The sequence below is a fragment of the Schistocerca nitens genome, chromosome 4, assembly GCF_023898315.1.
Source record: "Schistocerca nitens isolate TAMUIC-IGC-003100 chromosome 4, iqSchNite1.1, whole genome shotgun sequence".
Classification (NCBI taxonomy): domain Eukaryota; kingdom Metazoa; phylum Arthropoda; class Insecta; order Orthoptera; family Acrididae; genus Schistocerca; species Schistocerca nitens.
Genome location: NC_064617.1, coordinates 262,772,186 through 262,786,513, shown reverse-complemented (window position 1 = coordinate 262,786,513; position 14,328 = coordinate 262,772,186). Strand labels below are relative to the sequence as shown.

The 14,328-nt window shown below is 36.7% G+C and overlaps 1 protein-coding gene across 3 annotated transcripts in view; it reads right to left on the bottom strand.

Moving 5' to 3' along the window:
- Positions 1–705: 705 nt before the first annotated feature.
- Positions 706–14,328, bottom strand: part of LOC126251819 (glutathione hydrolase-like YwrD proenzyme) — a 143,741-nt gene continuing 130,118 nt past the window's right edge. For all 3 annotated transcript variants that reach the window (XM_049952476.1, XM_049952477.1, XM_049952478.1), the window contains exons 10-11: positions 9,795–9,877; positions 706–1,521 (exon numbers count right to left, since the gene is read on the bottom strand). In XM_049952476.1, the coding sequence (XP_049808433.1) occupies positions 1,281–1,521; positions 9,795–9,877 (324 nt within the window). In that variant the 3' untranslated portion in view covers positions 706–1,280. The remainder of the gene's footprint in view (positions 1,522–9,794; positions 9,878–14,328) is intronic.

The window sequence follows — 14,328 nt, the reverse complement described above, 5'->3', positions numbered from 1 at the left end:
AGCATACAGCTGCACATAAGCATTCTGGTTTTATTACTTTAACATAGAGCTGTAACTTTTCTCAATTGGTAGGTGTAATATGAGTGACTGACAATATTTTTCTATTAGTTTTACTTTAAGTAATCTTACAGAAAACTGAAACAATGTACAGTGTCAACTTTCTTAGCCACCACAGTCTGACAAGTGACTGACACAACATCAAAATTCCATTATTGTCTTAACTTATTACAAACAGTATTACATTTATGTTGTGTACCTTGTATTAAAGCACCACTATTAGTTCTCACAAGTGTAATTAAAATTCATACTGAGAACAATGTTGTCTGTAGTACTTCATTTCTGTAGAGACATTAATAAACTTCAGCATAAACACTGAACTATTATCAATCAGTTTACTGCCTTAGTGTGAAATGTTTATCAAGATCCTCACATTACTTTATTTTAACTCATATTTGCTCCATCAATGCTGCCAATGTTAAAACACCCAAAGAGAGGTTATTGTAGTAATGCATCACAGTTGACTAACACAATTTGTGCATTCAAACTTGTGAAACTTCTATACTTGAAATGCTAACGTTTTATTGTTTTCTTATACATTTACAGAGAAATGCCTTCATCATGCTATAATGCAACCTCTATTGCATTCTAGAGTCCTAATTTCACGATGGAGAAGCATTTGTCTGTTTAAGAACATCAGCCTAAAAGTGGCTGTGTTTTGTTTTTATTACATTACCAATGCACATGAAAAATCTGAATACCTTACACACAGAGTTGTTTCATTATCAGCTGCATATTACAAATACAATAACTATTTCTAGGAAAACCATGTTTACTCCAGATATGTGAAGATGAACTATAAAACTGTATATAGTGCATTCTGCAGCTGTTTCTGACTGAATAACTAAATGAACCATATTCAGTCTTCACATAGATCATATTGTTGTTTTAGTCTTCCATACATTTCCTCATTGCCTTAGACAAACTGTTTATAAAACATGGGCAACAAAATTTTTCTGAGTTTTTTGCTGTTTACAAAATAAAATTGAAAGAAGATAGTAAAACGTTACATTGCAAAGGAAAGGAAGAAATTCAAATGTCTCACAGATATAATTTTAAAAGGAAATGTCTTCGTTTTTCTTTGTTGTTGTGCAGTAAACTGAATTAGTTCCTTCATCAGTATCAATAATAAATTGTTTGTTGTTTCATCCTGCATGGCATTTACAGCACTACCATGTCATTTAACACTTTTTGTGTGAGTGTGCTCGTACACGCATATGAGATCAATATGTTTGTGGGTAGGCATCACAACGTGGATCGGCAGCAGCCCACCATACATCAGCACCTGTGTACACATCTGTACTTGTGCCAGCAAACCAAGCACCACGGGTTATTACATGACCACGCCCAAATGTTCCTCGATCAAAGCCTGTTACTGGCCAAGTTATTTTGTGCCCTTTCTGGACCAATTGCTGAGAGACCTCGCTTTGTATTCCAGATTCCAGTGACACTGTCCAGGGCTGGCTGCACAGAGGAAAACAAAAATAAGTTATTTTGTGTGGTGGTTACTTACTCTACTGGAAATTTAGCAATGGTTAATATTCACGTTTTTCATACCAGTATATATTCCTGCTAATGATTCCTTTTCACAATATTTTAAAATTCACTGTAAAATATCATTTTAATGTAACACACTCATTTGTTGTGTTCCATGGATCCCAAAATGAAGGGAAACTTCCAGGAATTTGGAAAAAGTCATAGTATACATTAACAGAGAGGAATAGCTGTCAGAAACTGATTCTGTACCTCATCTCAACAGTCATCCGTCACTAAATTACTAAATACTACTTGCACCTACACAATATAAACTAAATATAATACAGCTGGTAGAAATGACAGAACTTTGACAAGGCTGCTGATGTCTTCTCTATACCAAATAACTACTGTTTGTTTGCTGCTGCTAGATCAGTATGTACATAACTACACTCATAATAATCAAAGAATAATGGTTACCCGTATGCGGTAAGAGATCAAACCTGTTCAAATCATCAGTATTACTTATCCTGCTGTTAATGGGAGACTTCAGTCCTGTAATTGTGATAATCATATAATTCTATCAAAAGGAGAATTGAACTAATTAAACTACAAAATTTCAAGGAGATAGTATGGCTGGCCAATACCTATATTCAGTAGGGAAAAGTTCAGTGTTACCAATAGACACAATAAAAATAGAAAAAATCAGTTCTTAGCTTTCAGGAATGTTAGTTTTTTTGAGAGGGAGAAAAGAATGATCATGTACAGAAGGCTGGGAGGGGAGGCAGGTCTCTTGAGTTCAAGCTACATGATACACACCTGATGTGAGAATGAGGAGAGAGACTTTATGAATTCTTACTTCCATGCATTATGTATACTGGTGGTATGTTAAAAACTGAAATACAGACCCCACTCTGAAGTCTACAGACGCCTAAAAAGACAAATGTCTTAAAAAGTGAAAATTACTGATTGCTTAGCCTAGTTCTTCATGCATTGAAAATAATAACTGATACCAACATCAATGGAATGCAACAAAAAGTTGAAACTCCACTCTCAGAAGATAAATTTGGCTTCAAAAAATTGAGGAATCAGAGAAGGATCATTAGCTTTAAACTTAATTATACTGAAATAAATGGAAAGGAATTTAACAAGATACTTAGATTCTTTAATGTACAGAAAACACTTGATATTGTAAAATAGGAAAAATGGTTGAGGTACTGAAAAAATAGGAATTCACTGTAGAAACTGATTACCGATATGGAACCTTTACAAAAATGCCACAGCTGTTATTGGTGGGCATTCAACGCAAGAGGAAGCATAGACTCACAAACAGGTCTGGCAAGGTTGTACACTGTCATGAATCATTTTTAATCTACCCATAGAGCAAGCACTTAAAAAATTCAGAGAACAGTTTGAAATTGGAAGTAGGTAATACTACAGAATGGGGCAGTATTGTTATAGCAGGACAATAGTGTTTATTTGGCCTGTAGTTTAAAAGTTGAGCTCATCCATGAAACTGCAGCAATAATGGAGCTGGTGTGCAATGTATTAACAAAGGTAACATTATTGTTTGCTTGGCTGAATGCCAAGAATTTGTTTATTTTTCACCTACAATCAGTCAGTAAATGTTATGAGAAACAGTCTATTACATGTAAAAAATGTTAATAGTGAAAACTTGAGTTGAAGAGCTTCACAGGTTGTACAAATAGAGCAAGTTAATATCGTTGATTAGATAGTTGGATATTATATGAACATTTACATAAATCTGTATGTAATACTATTGTAAAGTTATAGTGCTTTATATGGAAAGTTGTTTTATTGTAGGGTAATAACAACGATGGAGAGAACATATATCAAGAACCCTGGATCCGGCGGAAGGTGCAAATACAACTCCATTTACCTGGAAAATGTGTTACCGGCTGTTCATCAGGGGAAAATGAGCATCAGGAGAGCATCAGAAGAGTTTGCTGTACTGTACACAAACTTTAATGATAAGTTACGGAATAAGTATAGACACAAGGTAGGTGCACCAATAGCTTTAAACAGGGAAGAGGAGAAAACAGTTGTTGAGGATTTGCTGATATGTGCAAAGTGACACTTTCCACTGAGAAACACAGACATATGTAACATTGTACAGTGTTACCTTAACCATGCAGGGGAAATGGAAAAGAGGTTTAAAGACAATTGGCTGGGATTAGAGTGGGTTCATGCATTTCTGAAAAGAAACTCTGAACTGAGATTGAAAATCAAAGAGAACATAAAAAGAGTTAGAGCAGCTATTTCAAGGGAGATCGTAATAGAATATTACGATAATCTTAGGGAAACATTGAATGAAGTTCCTGACACTAGTATAATTAACTATGATGAAACAAATTTTTCTGAAGACCCAGGAGAGGTGAAGGTGCTTGACAAAAGAGGCGTGAAATATCCTAGGAGAATTTTAGACACAGTACATCTAAAACTAGTGTCAGTGCACAATGGCAGCAGCTGCAGATGCAACATTGTTACCCCCATTTACTGTTTACAAAAGTAAGCACCTGTATGATACTTAAGCTGGGGGAGGTGTCAATGGGGCTGGTTACAACAGGAATATGAATGGTTGGTTTGATCTTAATATGTTTGAACCATGGTTCACAAAAATTTTGTTACCCTATGCCAACAGATTGCAGAGACCAATATTATGATTGGTGATACCTTATCCAGCCATCTCACAATAAGTGTCCTCAAGATTTATGAGGAATATGACATTACATTAGATTTGTCCTCCTGCCTCTAAATGTAACCAACCTTTGCCAGTCTCTTGATGTGGCAGTTAAAAAAATTGGTATTGTGCCTTTCTGTCCTGAAGAAATGTAGTGTCAGATTCCACGAAATGAGAATGATGTTAATAGTCGTAAACCTTCCTGGACTGCATCCTTTGAAGAACTTCTCCAGAAAGCCCAAGTTGGTGACCCAAATAAAGAGACACTGGAGCCTCAACCTTTTTTGTATTCCCAGATGTTGCAGATACAATGGACATAGGAGAAGAAAAATTACAGAGATGTAGCCGATGTCTTGCAAACAAGGAAAGTTTATTTTCTCTGATATTGATGTTAGTACTGTGGAATAGGACTGCTTGTAATGAAACAAGTATTTAAATCTGAGTGTCGAATTGTGTGTTGAAAGTTTTGATTTTTCTTGTTCATGTATTTATATATGCAGGCCTATTTTTTACTTTATAACTACAGTAGTGTTTGTACTTTTTAAAAATTGTAAAATTTTGATCATTGTAACTATGGAAAAGAGTAACATTTATAATCAAGCAAAATAAACTCCTGATTGGAATTACCCCACCCCATGGTGTACCACTGTCAGTGATTTCTTTCCTATACTCATAATATATTCACTTGTTTCAATTTTCTGTCATCAAATGAATGAGAAAGACTCACACATTTTAAATATAAAATTACATAGCATTACATAAATATGGTTTTAATGGCATGGGAAATGTCAGTAAAAATGACTAAAAATGATCTGTATTACCCCATTTTATGGTATGTTGCAAGACAGAAGATACACAGAGATGTGCTAATGATGCTGCTATTTTAACAGAAACTGAAGAAGGCCTTGAAACTATATTGAATAAATTGGATAAAATTATAAGAAAAAAATGGAACAGGAATATAAATTAGCCTAAAACAATGGTGCTGACTTGTAAAAAAAGAAGGTTTCTTGTGAAAAAAGAAGGCAAGCCAGTGCCTGAGAGCATGCATGTGACAACTTGCAGTAACAGAAAGGCTCATTTACTTACTGAAGAAGCAAGATCATGATATGGAAGAAACAAAGAAGAAATAAAAACTGGAACTGATCAAGAAAAGAGAGCCTTCAATAGAAAAAATATTAATCTGAAAAAATAACAGTTGCAAATCAGGATAAGGTTTCTGAAGGTGTGTACTTGGAATGTGGCTCTGGAGACTTAAAAAAGAAAAGATTGAATTCTTCTGAGATGTTTTTATGGGAACAGCCCAAAAATCAAATGGACTGATAAGATAACAAGTGAAATCCTCAAGAGATTGGGAGGGGGGTGCTACTGCACAAAAAAATGCAGATTATTTGTCATATCTTGTGATACAAGGAGCTAAAAATAATAATAGAGACATATTTTAATGGAAAAAGGAAAAGAGGAAGACCACGACTGAAGTACATAATTCAGTATATAAAGGATGTCAATGGTAACTCTTACACGGCAATAAAGAAGAAGGCAGAAAGTCATGGAGACGGAGATCTGCTGTCAAATGATCCTTAATTTAAGCACTAAAGGAGGGAAGCCACTCCCACTTTCCTTTTTTCTGGTTCTGCAGTAGTCTGATATTAGCCTAAATTCTCTCTATTCACCTGGAGGTATCACTTCAGTCTCTGTGATTGTCAAATCCTTTGTTGATGTTCCATTTGCTTTTTTATATTCTTGTGTGAATATATAAGTTCGTGTCTTATTTCTAAGGCTTCTTCTGAACTAAATTAGTGTTCTTCCAGATCATTGCCTTGTCAAGTTGCAGCATTTTTCTTGATTAGTAGCTGGTCATACTGGATATTACTTACATTTAGCCATGCAGGTAACTTCTTACCGCCGGCCGCTGGTGGCCGAGCGGTTCTGGCACTACAGTCTGGAACCGCGCGACCGCTACGGTCGCAGGTTTGAATCCTGCCTCGGGCATGGATGTGTGTGTTGTCCTTAGGTTAGTTAGGTTTAAGTAGTTCTAAGTTCTAGGGGACTTATGACCTCAGCAGTTGAGTCCCATAGTGCTCAGAGCCATTTAACTTCTTACCAGAGGCATGTAGACTAAGGTCATGCTGTGTATGATGTGACCAAGTGTCACAATGATGTACGAATGGTCAGCACACCTGAGCATTTACAAATTTTACAGAATACTTAGTTAAAATTTGTAAAATCACTCAAAGAGTGAGATAATCTTCACTTTTGTGCAATAAGTATTCTTAGTAATATGTCTAAAGTAATCTTGGAATGTATAATTAGCTTGTGGTCAAAACTGTTACCTGCATTTCTGGTCAAAACCAGTTATAGTATTGTGTAATTCTGATGTGATTGTATCACAACAAGTATAAAAAATAAAAACATAATCACTTAATCTTTAAGACAGTATGTCATTATCTGCAAAGAGAACCACTGCTTCATTAACATTTAATAAGGGCTTGATGAAAAGATGGTGGTGGCACTCTAGGCCAGAGACTTCTTGGTACTTTGCCCCACACTCCCACCAATTGCTCATTTGTTTTTATTTTTAAGACACTATTTGCAACTTTTCTTGTCATCATCTCTGTCCTCCTCAATTTCCTTATTTCCAAATGTTTGAAGCTCCACGTTACCATCACAAGCAATGTTGCTTCCATTCCTAACTCTACCACCACTGTCATCACACATTCATCACCATCAGTGCTTTCATTACATAGTGTTAAAAATACACATTGACTTTTAATGTTGCTACTACTGATCAGGTAGTTCAAATTTGAAATTTGCATTTTCACATTTAGAAAATATATTTCCCAAGTCTTTTACTTGAATGGCATATTCCAATCTTTTGTTCAATAGTTAATTTCCTATTTAGTGCACTGCATAGCTTTTTCACACTACTCATTTTTTCAGGTAGAGTGATTTTTTTCAAAGAAAAAGAATGTTAACTAAAATGCACAGGGATGACAACTGGTAACAAAAGCAGTATTAACTCCTACATGAACTGATGATAGATACAACTTTACAGTCATTGTGACAGCAATGTTAAAAGATGCCCTCCAACAGAACTCACCAATGACCTAAACACTAAGCTAGTGACAGTTGTGCTGGCCACTGGGTTGCCTTCCTTGTTTCCACTTTTCCCCTATGTCTATTGAAAATACGAGAGCTGATGGAGGTCTAGATCCAGGCCTATGTGTCTAATGCATAAATCCAGCACTACCTCTAATTCAGAAATGTACCAGGGAATGTTTCACAAATACACTCTCATGGAACACTTCAAATAAAGAGGGATGCTACAAGTGCAAACAATGATAAAACAATCTCATTAATAATCATATTTTCCAAAATATTTGAAAAACTGTCACATAATCAGGTTGTGAAACATGTTGACCAGTTTGGCATTGCGAATAAAAGGTAGTTTGACTTTCAAAAGACTGTATAAATTGAACAAGGTATCTTTACATTTGTACATGATATCATAGACAACAACAACAACAGCTTAATAGTAGGTATCTTTTGCAATTTGTCAAAAGTCTTTGATTGTGTCAGTCACAGATTACTATTAGAGAAGATCTTTCACTATGGCAATTGGCATCCAATACATAAACTACTTATATTCTACCTCATCAGCAGAAGTCAAAAAGAAGTGCTGGAAAGTGTGGACTTCAAACTAGGAGCAGCTGTATAAGATCTTTTGCAATTTGTCAAAAGTCTTTGACTGTGTCAGTCACAGATTGCTATTAGAGAAGATCTTTCACTTTGGCATCAGACATCCAATAAATAACCTACTTACATTCTGCCTCATCAACAGAAGACAAAAAGAAGTGCTGGAAAGTGTGGGCTTCAAATGGGGAGCAGCTGTATAAGATGGAGTCCCTCAGGGTTCTGTTCCAAGTCCAATGTTAACAATTTGCAGTATGTAACCAGGAATGTAAATTCAGCATGTTTGCTGATAATACTAAAATTGTGGCAGAAAATTTGCTAGCCACAGGCAGTGATTATATCCTAGCCAAAGCCCTCACCTGGTTCACGGTTAATGCTCTTTTGACCAACATCAGTAAGATCAATTTTATTCAATTCCACACAAGCCATACAGACCTAGAGGTTGTATTGGTGAAACCAACAGTTACGGAGATTCATCCAAATTCCTAGCTATCCACCTTTACTGCAATTATAATTGAGAGCAACTTGTACTGTAGGCTTTCAAGGGGGCTAGTCATGCAACAAAATTATCTACATTACTTGTGTCACTATGAAGTGTTGTATGGAGTCATTTTCTGTAGGCACTCTACTTATTCACTAAAGGTGTTCATTGTAGATACGCTAGCTTTGTCAATGCAACTGCCAAATCATATCAAAATTTCAAGTTTAGATGTTTTTTTCAATACTGTGTAGGGGTTGTGGCAATTTCTTCAACACCACAAATGACCAGCATCATTCTTCATGTAGGCTGCATCACAACATCCTACATGAGAATAATGGTGAGTTACTTGCACCAATTTACATTAGTGAAGATTCTCTAGCAGCATCTCACTTATGCTCATTTTGACAGTAAAATATTGCTGTATCACTGTATATAGCCAGGCTGTTAACTGTTCCACCTAACATCATCGCCTGAGACTTTGATCAAATACTTTTTCAGTTGCCCCACATCCTCCAACACTTGTACTCTGATGCTATTATACAACCCATTAGTTGTTTGTGAATTATACAAAGGAATTACACAAAGAAATGTCTGTATTTCCTTATGTTTGCAAGAAATGTTTCTGAGACATTTAAAATAATTTGTCAGTAAAACCACTAGAATACGTAGTATTTATAATGTCCTTTGTTACATTAATTGACGAAAATATCCTACATGATTTTAACGATCTTCTTTCTTTTAGTATCTTGGCTTTATTTTTTTAATAGAATCTTTCATTATTTTCCATAAGAGTCATTGTTATTTAAAGTCACTATTCTTTGTCATTTATTTATATTTTGTCTCTGCTCATTCCATTCTTAGTACAGTGGTATTTTGAAGAACTTAGTCAGTGACGTACTTTTGACAGAATTACTTAGATGTTCAGTTATCAACCAATTTCTCCATACAACTTCCAAATGTGAATCCTCAGAATTATAGTTTATATTCTTACTGTCTTGTCCTGAGGTCTTGCTGGTATAATTAGATGCCTCAGTTGTTATGTGTCCTGTATGCTCCTTTAGTTTCCAACTTGTCTTGTTCTTAATCTGAACTACTGAAAGTTTTCTCTGGATATATGTGTTGTCCACAAAACCATCTTATTGTCAAAATCATCAGCTAAGAAAATCACACATTTGTAACCTCACCAGTTCATTTTCTGAGACATTACTCTTATTAGACAGAAAGAGTATCTATGAAGTAAGCAATTACCTCAGAGTCAGTTTTATATGAAACAGAGATAAAAATGAATGAAAAAGATAATAAATATGAACTACATAAAGTTTTAATTCAAAAATTGGTTGAGTAGAATTAGTCAGTTTCTAAGAATATCAAGCAGCTGTGATAACAAACCTTGTACTGACATCCACAAAAAATCTTGGGTAATCCAAGGCTTGCTGTGGATCCATTCCAAATTCCACCATGTTGAGTAGCACCTGGAAGAGAGTAATTGTGTCTTTAAGATCTGGTGTAAAACATCAATGTACAACAGTTAGGAATAGTTGGGTGAGCATGTTCTAAATAATGTGGATATGACATGAACCCTATCATTTGCCAAACCTACAAATTTTCACTCTTTTACTAACTAGCAACTGTTAAAAAACAGATTTGCACTAACACCACAACAAATATTTCTTTAGTAGCAGTCTCATTTCTTTTGGGTTAAGGCCACACATATTGTGGATTTCCGTACAACCGCCAGGAGATGGACTTCTTCTAACATTGGAACAAATGATTCATATTCTTTTGACTAATTTTGGCTATATCTCTTTGTTCACTGAAAATAGCAAAACCCCCTCTTTATCCTTACCAGTCCTCCAAGAGCAGTATTTTTGTGACACACGGATACAATCAACAAAATCAAAGTCCAGGACTTTCACTGTGAAACATGACGAATAATCATCTCAGTCAAAAGTCATTGGCAACATCAATATTTTCAAGCTAAGTATACAAGAAATCATGTCTTGTTTCCTGCTTCAAAAATCTTAAGATACCATACAGCAGTAATCTCAGGGTGAACCAGAATGCTGCTGACAATCTTTCACAGATTGTTCAGGGATACCTTCTGAGTATTTTAGCATGGGGGACCTACAGTCTCCAGTGGCTCCAAGGCACTTGCCTGTGACTGTGAAGGCAGTCATATTTTATTGATACCAACTTTACTGCAACAAATACATAATGTGGTTGACTTCAGTAGCAGCTTCATGACCCAAGTCATGTGGATTCTTTACTAACTTGTCCTGCCTAGTGCCTGAGCTTCTGAACTGCAAAAGTAGGGACACTCTTCACAAGAGAATTATCATTCCCATTAACTCCATGGGCTGAATCTTTGCAGTTTCCTATCCATTACTTGTCTCTAACCATCACCTGTTCTTATGCAGGGTGTTCCTGGAGGTAGTATGGGCCAAAACAAGAAAAGATTGTCTAATCTAATCTTTAAAGAGCATACCTTAAGAGCTATGAGCAGTCCTTCAACTTCACTACTGTGACACACATATCTTCTACTGAACAACTGCTCGTTGCTATTAAAGTATGCACTTTAAATCCCATGGTTACTAGTCAATATTTTCTTGTTTTGGTCATACTGTCTTGTCCCAAAATATGGAAAGGAAAGAGCTTGCAGTAGAAGAGATTTGTTTCACAGTAGCAAAGATGATAAACTGCTCATAGCTATTATTTTTTGCATTTTAGAGCTGATGTTTACTAGAATTTTTTGCTTTGAATGGTCATTTGTGTCATATCCCTGAATACTGACCATTCCTCCTGGGACACCATGTATAATTAAAACCTCTCATGTATAATTAAATCTACAGCAGCCTCATACTAACATAAATACTTTAGCTCCAGTAAAATACATTTTTGAACTGACAAAGTCCTGAGTATTTTGGTATAAGAGACCCACTGTCTCTGGTGACTTGTAACACAGTAATAGTGTAATTATGATTTATTTGGTTTGTTACCACAATAACCTTGTTTCTGTGAAAATAACTTGGTATCAATCAAAATGACTGCAATATGCAATTATTTATAATGGAAGGATCTGGTTTCTTGTAGGCACCTATGCACAAGTGCTAAAGTACTGTTATGAGGTTTGCTGTCTCTGCAGGTACAGTTCAGCATAGCATTTTTGTGCAGCTCTTCCATTGTATTCAGCAAACCAACAATGAGACTTACTCTTCAGCACTAACTCTAGCCCTGCTGCTGTGTATCAGTGTCAGTGTTCAATCAACATTACCAGAAAAAGAAAACCCAAGACAAAACAGAGCAGTGCTCAATGCAAGCTTGAAGACATAGACCAATGTGGACAGAACTGTTGTCAACAGAAAGGACTGTAAGCAAATGGAACAATGTTGTCTCCAAACAAGATGGAAAGCACATACTGACAACATTTATACTAATGTGTACTATTTTCAGTGTAATACAGATACAAAGTTCACTGGTGCAAGACACCATGAGAAATATAATAACTCTCTTATGAGCCACTGGAGACTGTAGGTCCCCCATGCTAAAATACTCAGAAGGTATCCCTGAACAATCTGTGAAAGATTGTCAGCAGCATTCTGGTTCACCCTGAGATTACTGCTGTATGGTATCTTAAGATTTTTGAAGCAGGAAACAAGACATGATTTCTTGTATACTTAGCTTGAAAATATTGATGTTGCCAATGACTTTTGACTGAGATGATTATTCGTCATGTTTCACAGTGAAAGTCCTGGACTTTGATTTTGTTGATTGTATCCGTGTGTCACAAAAATACTGAAGGGAATGAAATGGAAAAGTCTTGAAGGTAGGCATAAACTGTCCCTAGAGAGTATATCAACAAAGCTTCAGGAACTATCATTAAATGATGACCCTGAGAACATTTTACAACCTCCTATGTGCTGACTTCCGGCATAAGAAGTCAGCCTCATTCTGCCAACGGCCTTGTCAAAGAGGGCGGAGGAGCGGATAGAGGTTCAGGGGACTCTCTTGTCCTAGGGGAGGGAAATTGCCCCTAAAGGCGGAAGAATCAGCAATGATCAACGACATGAGGATGCAGAAGGCAATGGAAACCACAACATTAAAGACACGTAACGTGTATCCACAGGACATGTGGCCTGTAATTGAAGAAGTGTCATGATGATCTCTCCATTGGCAAAAGATTCCGGAATAGTCCCCCATTCGGATCTCCGGGAGGGGACTGCCAAGGGGGAGGTTACCATGAGAAAAAGATTGAATAATCAATGAAAGGATAACGTTCTACGAGTCGGGGCGTGGAATGTCAGAAGCTTGAACGTGGTAGGGAAACTAGAAAATCTGAAAAGGGAAATGCAAAGGCTCAATCTAGATATAGTAGGGGTCAGTGAAGTGAAGTGGAAGGAAGACAAGGATTTCTGGTCAGATGAGTATCGGGTAATATCAACAGCAGCAGAAAATGGTATAACAGGTGTAGGATTCGTTATGAATAGGAAGGTAGGGCAGAGGGTGTGTTACTGTGAACAGTTCAGTGACCGGGTTGTTCTAATCAGAATCGACAGCAGACCAACACCGACAACAATAGTTCAGGTATACATGCCGACGTCGCAAGCTGAAGATGAACAGATAGAGAAAGTGTATGAGGATATTGAAAGGGTAATGCAGTATGTAAAGGGGGACGAAAATCTAATAGTCATGGGCGACTGGAATGCAGTTGTAGGGGGAGTAGAAGAAAAGGTTACAGGAGAATATGGGCTTGGGACAAGGAATGAAAGAGGAGAAAGACTAATTGAGTTCTGTAACAAGTTTCAGCTAGTAATAGCGAATACCCTGTTCAAGAATCACAAGAGGAGGAGGTATACTTGGAAAAGGCCGGGAGATACGGGAAGATTTCAATTAGATTACATCATGGTCAGACAGAGATTCCGAAATCAGATACTGGACTGTAAGGCGTACCCAGGAGCAGATATAGACTCAGATCACAATATAGTAGTGATGAAGAGTAGGCTGAAGTTCAAGATATTAGTCAGGAAGAATCAATACGCAAAGAAGTGGGATACGGAAGTACTAAGGAATGACGAGATACGTTTGAAGTTCTCTAACACTATAGATACAGCAATAAGGAGTAGTGCAGTAGGCAGTAGAGTTGAAGAGGAATGGACATCTCTAAAAAGGGCCATCACAGAATTTGGGAAGGAAAACATAGGTACAAAGAAGGTAGCTGCGAAGAAACCATGGGTAACAGAAGAAATACTTCAGTTGATTGATGAAAGGAGGAAGTACAAACATGTTCTGGGAAAATCAGGGATACAGAAATACAAGTCGCTGAGGAATGAAATAAATAGGAAGTGCAGGGAAGCTAAGATGAAATGGCTGCAGGAAAAATGTGAAGACATCGAAAAAGATATGATTGTCGGAAGGACAGACTCAGCGTACATGAAAGTCAAAACAACCTTTGGTGACATTAAAAGCAATGGTGGTAACATTAAGAGTGCAATGGGAATTCCACTGTTAAATGCTGAGGAGAGAGCAGATAGGTGGAAAGAATACATTGAAAGCCTCTATGAGGGTGAAGATTTGTCTGATGTGATAGAAGAAGAAACAGGAGTCGATTTAGAAGAGATAGGGGATCCAGTATTAGAATTGGAATATAAAAGAGCTTTGGAGGACTTACGGTCAAATAAGGCAGAAGGGATAGATAACATTCCATCAGAATTTCTAAAATCACTGGGGGAAGTGGCAACAAAACGACTATTGTCGTTGGCGTGCAGAATGTTTGAGTCTGGCGACATACCATCTGACTTTCGGAAAAGCATCATCCACACAATTCTGAAGATGGCAAGAGCTGACAAGTGCGAGAATTATCGCACAATCAGCTTAACAGCTCATGCATCGAAACTGCTTACAAGAATAATATACAGAAGAATGGAAA